This window comes from Nicotiana attenuata, chromosome 5 (genome assembly GCF_001879085.1).
Source record: "Nicotiana attenuata strain UT chromosome 5, NIATTr2, whole genome shotgun sequence".
Taxonomy (NCBI): domain Eukaryota; kingdom Viridiplantae; phylum Streptophyta; class Magnoliopsida; order Solanales; family Solanaceae; genus Nicotiana; species Nicotiana attenuata.
Genome location: NC_031993.1, coordinates 332,088 through 342,766, shown reverse-complemented (window position 1 = coordinate 342,766; position 10,679 = coordinate 332,088). Strand labels below are relative to the sequence as shown.

Below are 10,679 nucleotides of genomic sequence, written 5' to 3'. Positions count from 1 at the left end.
GTGTATCAGCCTAGCGAGGGTCCACTTGCAAATCCGAGTAATGCATATATGGTACGTATAAATGTTATCGGCATAATGCAATAATGCAAGGGAAACTTTTCTGGTATGTAATAATTGGACAATAAATTCGCATATATTAGATGGAAAATGATACTGCAGTTGTTGCTCTTCTCTTTTCTAAGGTTGAGTCAATAAAATTAGATAAATACTTATTCCTGCCGAATATTTATATTTTAAATAAATACCTAACTTTAAAAATTAACAATTAAAAGTAGACATATATATTATCACTTAATAATGATTTAATGGTATTTTTATATATACCAAAAATATTTCTCTTCTCAACTTCTCCGGTTAGCCACAAGAAAGAAGATTACTTACTATCAATTGTTGCGGTCAGATTATTGACATTTTTCGACCATAATCAGTTATCTCAAATTAGAATCTGAAAATATTGAATAACTTCTTGATAAAGAACGTTCTACCCCTTAATGGTGACATACCTAACATAAATCCGCATCAATGATCAGGCCAGTGAATTTCGGATGCCGATATATCATATATGTAAAGCGCCAAAAGAAAAAAGAGGAAAACAAAACAAAGAAGATAAGTTGCATATACCCAAAATAAAAATTAAAAATATCTGGTTCATTTCTCCTCCCTCTTCTCTTCTCATATATTCTTTCAATTTTAGGAGTTAAACTTCTTAATTTTAATCGTGAAATCTAATAAAAACTTTTAAGTTATGAAATAAAATATAAATATTTGAAAACTATGTAAGAATGCTATAGCCCCTCAATAATTAACAACTTAAAATATTCAAAGGCATATGAAAAAATTACGTTAAGAGAAAACTAGTTTAACTATCGAAATTCGAACGGATAAAGGGAGTACCAGTATATATCAATCCGAATGGACAGAGGGAGTACTAAAGAATCTCTTTCTAGTTTCTCTGGAACAATTAGAAGATTCTCTAGAAGAAATACCGGGTTCTACTTCTAGGGGCAACATGCTAGGGCGGAGCTAGGTGGGCGAACGGGGGTTCAGCCAACCCCATCGCCGAAAATTATACTAAATATATAAGGTTAATTTTTTGAATCACCGGCCTTAGCTTCTTAGCCCATTTACTATTTTTAGTTGTTGAGTCCCTTGATAAAAATTCTGCTTCCGCCGCTCAGTACCAATATATATCTATGTCATATATTCTTCGTGAAATATATGATGATTTCCCTATTATTACCTTCCGTTCATTCTCCTTGTCTCCTCTCTTTCTTCTTGTTATAATACTTCTTCAACTTCACCAAAGACTTCAACATGGTGCTAGCTACATCCTCTGAGAAAATACGAGATATTGAGCTTCCAATCATTGACCTTTCATTAGAGAGATCTGAAGTATTAAAACATATAGTGAAAGCTTCTGAAGAGTTTGGTTTTTTCAAAGTTATTAACCATAATGTCCCTGAATTCATCATTAAAAGAATGGAAGATGAAAGTTACAGCTTTTTTTCCAAAACTTCCTTACAAAAACAGTGTGCTGGTCCAGCTAATCCTTATGGCTATGGTTGCAAAAACATAGGGTTTAATGGAGATAATGGAGAAGTTGAATATTTGTTACTTCATGCCAATCCTTTATCTATTTCTCAAACGTCGAAAACTATTTCCAGTGATCCAATCACGTTCAGGTATCTTTCGAACTTGCTAAATAATAGTAGAATACACCATCTATATATTTGTGGTAAACTGAGTATATGAATTAGATAGTATGTAGTTCATACTATCTTGGGGTGGGGTATAGTTTGCGTATACATTATCCTTTCCAGAGTCCATACTGTGAAAATACATTGTGTACGTTGTTATTTGTTGTTGTTTTTCATAACATTTTTGTGATTTTGAAGGGACATTATTTAGTCTAAAAGGCATTACTTTCCTTTCATTGTATTACCATATGTAATTGATGGGGTGGACTTGTAATTACGTATGCATTAAACTTTGAGTTTTGTGCATTTGTGTGTAATTTATTTGTAGTCCAATTACCGTAGCACTACCGGCCATGAGTAGAATAAGATCACTCGAATCTTAACTAAAAGTTTCGGATTCGAGCTTTAGGATGAAAACTTTTTTGATAGGGAACTTCTTCCTTTAACGGGCCTTACACGACGTGAGTGCAGACTAATCGGGTCCTTAATGTGAAAATATCTAACATTGGATAGGAAACCGAAAAGAGTTACCATAGCACTAATGTAGGAGGATCATGTAATATCAATCTTCCTTGGTAGATTCCAACACGAAGTCATAATCTTTATTTATACATGCCATAAAACCTTGGAATAATTTTTGGGAAGATTATAGACCTATATGTGAGAGGGCGCTGTAAAACATGATATAATTAAGTGACTAACAACAACATACTCAGTATTTTTTTGGGAAGGTAGTGTGTACGCAGACCTTACCCTTACCTTGTGAGCATAGAGATGTTAGAGTGACTAAAAATGTATTTTTTTGACAACACTTTAAACTTTTAGACGAGATAATATTACACACTTGATCATTAGGAATACTTTTTGCTTAGTTTTGTTGGACCTTCGGCCTCTTCTTACGAAGATGAATATAAGAATTATCTCTCGTCAGTATATGTATCGAATAATTATGTCAATCATAGCTCGGACAGATAGGAAAAAACTCACCTAATTATGTCTACCAAAGCTTGATACTATCTTGATTTATTAGTTAGAGAGAAATTGAATTTGAAATAGTACATACGTCAATATCTAGATTAAGGGGTATGGACCTAGTTTCTATTGTATTTGTATAGTTGTTCCAGCTGTATGAACATTGAGCCTGACTTCCCCAGAGGCCATGTTTCATCTGTTTTTAGGGAAACCTACTTAGCTAGACATCATCATCGCCACTTATATTTCAAAACATCATGCAAATCTTGTCTTCCATCTTTTCTTTCTCTAGGTTGGCTTTCTCCTTTGATGTTCAATCTTATTGCTCTAATACCCGCGGATGGTAGGTAATAGATACGAATAAAATAGTTGAGGTGCGTGTAAGCTAACCAAATATTACCAGTATCAAAAAATATGGTCAAACCCTTAAGCGGCTCCTTTAAGTTGGTTTCATTTTGGCACCTCTACTCAGACCTTTTTCATATAGAGGTGCCAAAATGAGAAGTGAAGCTAACTTAAAGGGGCCGCTTACGAGCTTGGCCAAAAAATATTTAGGAATAATGACATGAGAGTTACATTGGCTTTATTTTCTTGTGTCACAAGTAATAAGGTTGATAATTAACTTAGGTAAGAAATAAAAAATAAAGGTAAAGAAGACCTTAATCAGCTCAAGCATTTTGAATTTCGGAATTCTTGAGTTATTATACAATTATATAGCCGCAATACAATTAGACGAGTTGCTTGAAACTGGTTTTATTTAGGTGTATTAGTACAGAAAATTGCACTCATTTCAAACGAGTTAAAATCACTTGATAATACGAGTTTTAAAGTGATTTGCATGTAAATTAGAATACGTTGAAAGGTGAATACATATAAATGTCATCAGGGAGATATATAAATATTTGTACATTAAATGGACCATATATAAATTGGCATTGTTGCCAATTTGCTTGTGAATGATAAGAGTATGGAGTATTTTAAAAGGAGGGAAATCATCTACTACAACTTTTGTAAAGTCCATCCTTCTTCCCTAGAGGAAAGAACACAGAGAAAGACACTTTAAACAATAAATAGGCATAATACTAGTGAGAAAATAAAGATATACTTTTAGGGCTCGTTTGATACGAGGGATAATGAATAATTAATCCCGGGACTAAATTTAAGAAGAGTATATCTCATGTTTAGTTGGGAGAAAATTATGGTATAATTAAATCCGGGATTGTAGTATCTTTTTATCCCCATGGAAAGGTGGAATAACTGATCCCGAAATAATTAATCTTGGGATAACTTCTTTCCAACCAAACGGCCCATTAGGTTACAGGTAAAATAACCATGACAAAAATGAGATTAATGTAATTTATTTCGCCAAAAGGTGTTCCTACTTCCTCGCATATGGGGAGTTGACATGTGGCATATGCAATGAGTAAAACCTTATATGCGCTTGGTATTTATATCATATCAATACTAATATTCTTATCCTTTTAAAATAGTTAACTATAATAAGTTACTCATTCTGTTTCAAATTAGATGAGATTATTTCCTTTTTAGTCTGTTACAAAAGAAATGACATATTTTTAAATTTGAAAATAAAATCAATTTTACACTTTTTATTTTACCCATTTTATCCTTAATGAAATTTTTTTATAATCACACAAATGTCATGACCCCCAAAGTTTTTACCCCTTTTAAGATTACAAATTTTTTTAAATTTCGTGTCAAGTCAAACTACCTCGTTCAAATTGACACGGAGGAAGTAGATATTATTTGATATAAACATCGAAGGTTGATAAGTATTACTAGCAATGGGCATTTGAGTTTATCTCTAAGGAGAGTGCGGAACCATAAATGCAAAATCAAGATCAAATTTATTTGATGTGCCTCTGATAGCTGCTACCCTAGTACAGTCAGATTTTGTACTCAGAGATGCCAGAACATTAAAAAGATGATCAAATTGACAAGACAAACTTATACACATCTATCATATCAACATCATAGAGATTAACTAATTACTTTTGTAGTAGCATGTAATTTAAATTTGGAAGCTTCAAAGTAGAAACCTCCTAGAAGTGGTAAAAGCCAACGGTCAACTTTTTATGCTGAATAAAAAGAAGAAGAAAAATCTAATTAACCCTCACTATTGAGTTTATCTGTATTTGTATATGGTTTTTGGCCAATTCCCTTCTTTCAAGTTAACATTTGTAATTGAGTAAGGTCGAAGTTCATATTCTTAATATGATACCAGAACAAGATTCGAAGGGTAGCCTTGAAACAACGGTAAAGTTGTCTCCATGTGACTTATAAGTCACAGGTTCGAATCGCAGAAACAGTCACAAATGCTTGCATTGGGTAGGTTGTTTACTTTACACCCCTTCGGTTCCGATGTGACACTTCCATAAATATTGCATGAACACTAAATGCCTTGTGCATCGAGAGATTCATTTCATTCTTGATTTACTTAATGCTGGTCTTCTATGTTATATTACTGGCATTCCAAATATTTGACATTGAGCCTAACAGAAAGTTAGAATGTCCCACATTAGTGAGGCAATAATATATATGTTGTTTCATTATATAATGTTGGACAATCTTCGCCTCAAATATAATTACTGTCTACTTTTACACTGTTTTGTTACAATGATGAATCTATTGTAAATTTCCTTTTCTGCACCACATGCTGTAGCCAGTATAGGTACATGTCTCTGAATTAAGTTTCTGACTTACTTAAACAATGGCAGAATAAAAGAGGGGAATCAGCTCTTCACCATTTTCTTTCTTTATTGGTTTTGTGACAGCTCTGCAGTGAATGGTTATGTAGAGGAAGTTAAAGAGTTGGCATGTGAGATATTAGAACTGATGGCACAAGGATTAAGGGTCCCACACATCTCTGTCTTCAGTAAATTTCTCAGAGACCTTAATTCTGACTCTCTACTCAGGCTCAATCACTATCCTCCTTTGATCACTAATAATATTCATCAACTCCTTATTCATGATCTTCTTGAGGATCATAACAGTGACACGACACTTACCAGTAGTCACGAAGCCAGGATTTTCAATAAGGAAGTTCAGACGTGTCATCATCGTTATCAACAATGTAAAATTGGTTTTGGAGAGCATACTGACCCTCAGATTTTGACAATCTTAAGATCGAACGACGTAGGTGGACTACAAATTTCACCTCAAGAGGGTTTGTGGATTCCTGTCTCACCTCGCCCCAATACTGCTTTCTCTGTCTTTATGGGTGATACTTTACAGGTAAGCGCTCATTCCTTCTATATGTGACAATAACCAAATTGATGTTTTTCTTTTCAATGTCAAACATGTGAAGTGAAATTCTTTTTAGTAATTTGAGCATGAAAGCAGCCACTAATGCCTGCATTAGAGTAGGCTGTCTACATTACATCCCTTAGGGTGCGGCTCTTCGTGAATGCTGGATGTTTTGCGTACAGAATTGCTTTTTTTCTTTTCTTAATAAGGATTGAACTCTAGGGCTTTTGGAAGTGCCAGAAAGGGATTGCTGCTAGTTCAGAATTTTCATAATTATTGGAATTAAAATAATGTTTACTTAGCACTAAAAGGGTGTGGTGAAATATTTAAGGTTTCTTCATCGTTAATCAGAGGTCTTGGTTCGACTTCTGAAAATGGAATCGTCATTGATAGAAAGTGCTAAAAAAACTCTAGAGTAGTTATAAACTTATAATAGAAATTGGTTCCAGACACCAGATGATTAATACCGTTCTCATAATATTGTAGTAGTAGTAGTAGTTGTCTCTGTGTGACCTATAGGTTACGGGTTCGAGTCGTGGAAACAGTCACTAATGCTTGCGTTAGGGTAGACTGTCTACGTTACACCCCTTATTACGATCCTTCCTCGAACCCTGCATGAATGTGAGATACTTTGTAAACCGAGTTGTCAGCAGCACCAGCTGTAGTAGTAGTAGTCATGTATGGTTATCATAAACCCATGTCTCGTTATCAAAAATAAAAGTTAGAAATAGACTGATGAGCTGAAGAATCATGGTTTGAATATGACCTAAGTGATAGCTACTTGTGCATTGGGGAACTGAAACTGAAGTGATTCAGTAACCACAGGTTCAATCAATCCCTGGCCATGCAAGATTTGACGTGATAATTACTGATCAGTTTCAGTGAGGGAGCTGATCCATCTCTGCATAGGGCCCATATCCAATGACTTCTCATCCAGTTAAAATCTCACATCCCTTTACTTTATAGCTTGCCTCGGGATAGACAAGTATATCCCGTGGAAAGGGATATTAGCGAGATTAGTTATCTCACCTCCTATATGAAAAAACTAATATCACTATTTCGGTACGAGATAAACACAATCTCACATTCTATCGTGAGATTGATATTCTTATCTCGGTAACCAAACGACCCCTGAGGTAACCTTTCCTAGCCACAATAATATTTAATCAGCATTTATGTGTCTTAGAGGTCGTTTGGTAGAATGCATTAGAGAAAATAATGTATGCATTAGTTTTGTGTATTAGTAATACATTGTTTGGTACACTTTTTCAACTTATGTATAACTAATATAAGCATTAGTTATATATCCTATTTGGTAGCATACATTGTTTGGTACACTTTTTCAACTTATGTATAACTAATATAAGCATTAGTTATATATCCTATTTGGTAGCATACTATGTATTGTTAATGCATAGCAAACCATGATATTAGTAATACCATGACTATTAATGCATGCATTAGCATGATTAAAGACAAAATTGTCCTTAAAGTCCCTTAAAGCTAAAGAATATAGATGACATTTTGGTAAACAACTACTCCCTCCGTTCCAATTTATGTGAGCCTATTTGACTTGGCACATAATTTTTTAAAAAATGAAGACTTTTGAAATTTATGGTCCTAAACAAGTCAAAAAGGGACCCAGAGTATTTGTGTGGTTATAAAAGTTTCTCGTTAAGGATAGAATTGTAAGTTTAAGCTAAATTGTTTCTAAATTTAGAAAGGGTTAATTCTTTTTGGAATGGACCAAAAAGGAAATAAGTTCATATAAACTGGAACTGGGGGAGTAACTTTTTTAAAAATTATGATATGCATTTTAATTTTTAATACACCACACCAAACAGTGTATTAAAATAATCTCTGTATAACTAATGCTTGCATTATTAACCCCTGCATTACTAATCCATGCATTACTATTACACCATATTCAGCATTATTCTTATACACCCTACTAAACGACCCCTTAGTTTTTTTAGGTTTTTTATTAAAATTTTAATTTTAACATTCTCATTTTATCATTAACAATACTCCAAAGTATGATTGACATGATTTATTTAAAATCACAAAATTGTGAAGGTATTTTGGGATATTATACATACATTTAATTTAAGATCACAAGAGTTTACATTCTTAAATTTTATGCCAAATCAAATTAAGATACATAAAATGAAGGAAAAATGCATAAGTACCCCCTCTAACCTATACCCGAATTTTCAACTACACACTTTACCTTTGTGGGTTTTTTATTACCCCCTAAACTATTTTAAAGTAGGATAAATGTTATCCTTAGAGCTGACATGACAGAGAGTGTGTATTTCACTCTCCTTGAGAGAGTGAGAAGCAAAATTATAATTTTAATTTCTAGAAGAAATTTACTTTCTTAATTTTTTTAAATTAAACATATAATTTGTAACTTTTCCCTTTTCCTTTTCTTTTTCTTTGTCTTCTTCTTTTACTTCGTTTCTTTTCTCTTATAGTTCCGTCGTCGGCTACGCTTGCAGCTTTTCTTCTTTCATTATCATGCTAATATGCTTCTTCTTTCTCTTCCTTTCTCGCACAATAACATTTTCAAAAAGATTTATTCATATACAAAGCAAAATATCTCAAATCTGAAAAAATATCTATCATCGAAAAATCTTTTCTACGCAGGAAAAAATGGAGACAATGAAATTTTAACAAAGAATGTTTTTTCTAGCCCGGCAACACATATATACTCAGATTATTTATCATCACTCACCTTTTAATTTTGATTACGTCTCCCACAAACACCAATCACAACCACCTACAATAGCCATTAAAGAGCTTAAACCAAGCATAACAGCAAAAAAATAAAAAATAAATAAAGTCACTGATTGAAGATATTAGGGTGAATCCTTATTGTTCAGCTTTGTTAGATGATAGAAATCAAATAGAGAAAGGAGAAAGGAAAAAAGAAAAGAAAAAGGTACAAAAAATGAAAAAGAGAATAAGAAATAAATAAAAATTTAATGAAATACCACTTGTCAAGCAAGTATGGTTCACAGCCTAACAGAAATCAAGTTATGGTATTTTAGGGGTGAATTTATTCTACTTTAAAATAGTTTAGAGGGTTAATAAAAACCTCGCTAAGGTAAAATGTGTAGTTGGGAATCCAAGTATCGGATAGGGGGATATTTATGCATTTTTCCTAAAATGAAAGGGATGGAGGAAGTTTTTAGGAGCCATTATGAGCCATTTCTCTTTCTACACTGGCGTTTTCATTCTTATCTTCTTTTGGTTTGATCAAGGAGTATAGTATTAAGTGTCCCACATTGATCAAATGAATAAATTGTCATTTCTTTATACTATCGTGGACTATTTTCCCTTCATAATCTAGTTTTGAGGTTAAGTTAGGATCAGTATTCAGACCCTAAATGATCGAGCATTAGTGCATCTTGGTAAAGAGAATGTATTATTGTTATCTTATATAGTTTAAGCGTTAATATATTGCATTCTTTTGATTTTTTCGCGTGTTCATTTTTTTATATTTTGGCATCCTTTAGCGAAATGTTGGCTCTATCACTTGCAGGCTCTGACGAACGGAAGGTTTAAGAGTGTCAGGCATAGGGCCATGGTAAATTCGTGCAAAACTAGGATGTCAATGGTCTATTTTGGTGCCCCAGCACCCCATGCTAGAATTTCTTGTCCCTCAGAGCTGGTCGCACCACACAAATCTTATCTCTACAGGCCTTTCACTTGGGCTGAGTATAAAAAAGCTACTTATTCAAGAAAACTTGGGGACACTCGTCTTCAGTATTTCAGGATACAATCAGATAATTCTGAAGAAATTGTAAGTGAATGATCCTATTGTATGTTGTTCGATCTTTTCAAAAATGTTGTCGAGTGCGTATTGAATCCTCTAAAAGAAGTACATCTTTTAAGGATCTGATAAGGGTACGACGACATTTTTGAAAAGTCTGAGCAACGCAAATCCTGCTTTTACAAAGAATGTAGCTTGAATGGGTTCTATAATCCCCAAAGGGGAATTTTGCACTCTCCCATTCACTTTATTTTTTGCCTACTATAGGATTAACTAGGGGAAGTGTTATAAAAGAAAATTTGTATGTTGGTTTTTCCTTGTAATTTCAAGGTTAATACAAAAACAATTTCATGGTAGAAAGAAGAAATTACATTAGAACAATTCCGAGTTTGCAGAGGCAGATCCAAAACTTAAAGTTATTAGTATGAACCCTTTATATGTTTAAGCTTATGGGGTCATTTCTACTATATGTGGCTATTTTAGTGATTTTTACACATAATTTATACTTCTCATTGAAAGTAGTGGATTCAAATAAATCCTGTACTATAATGGTGGATCCGCACATGGGTGTTTGGATTTGTTTATGGTAATCTTGAAAGCGTACATCAATAAAAAAAAATTATCATTAAACGACTAAGAAAATAACTATCATGTATTACTAAAAAAAAAATTCTATTTTAATAGATAATATATTTGTCAGTCTTTTCAATTTTTAATAAAATTCGCTTCCCAAACCTTTATCTATAACTTCAACAAAGTAAGATTGAAATAATATTTATATAACAAAAAAATCTGAAAAAATCCGAAAAATCTAACAAAATTGAACCAATCCAAACCGATATAGTTGATTTCGTTTTGTTTTGATAAAAATGGAACCAACCTGATCCATGTACACCTCTACATACAATATTATTCACTAAAATCAAGCATTCTTTTATTATTTTCACCGCATGAGTTATTTCTTCATC

The 10,679-nt window shown here is 33.1% G+C and overlaps 1 protein-coding gene across 1 annotated transcript; it reads left to right on the top strand.

Annotated features, from left to right (window-relative positions):
• LOC109226245 (gibberellin 2-beta-dioxygenase 2-like) lies at window positions 1,113-9,997 on the top strand. The gene is made up of 3 exons (XM_019391036.1): window positions 1,113-1,682; window positions 5,462-5,921; window positions 9,481-9,997. Exons 1-3 carry the CDS (start codon window positions 1,315-1,317, stop codon window positions 9,751-9,753), a joined length of 1,101 nt encoding a protein of 366 aa, XP_019246581.1. The 5' UTR covers window positions 1,113-1,314; the 3' UTR covers window positions 9,754-9,997.

What these genes read in the sequence shown, in the direction of transcription:
- LOC109226245 (XM_019391036.1), top strand. Translation starts at nt 1,315, where the DNA reads ATGGTGCTAGCTACATCCTCTGAGAAAATACGAGATATTGAGCTTCCA. An exon ending in AGTGATCCAATCACGTTCAG is followed by an intron (nt 1,683 to 5,461) that starts GTATCTTTCGAA and finishes GTTTTGTGACAG; the next exon opens with CTCTGCAGTGAATGGTTATG. An exon ending in TTATGGGTGATACTTTACAG is followed by an intron (nt 5,922 to 9,480) that starts GTAAGCGCTCAT and finishes TATCACTTGCAG; the next exon opens with GCTCTGACGAACGGAAGGTT.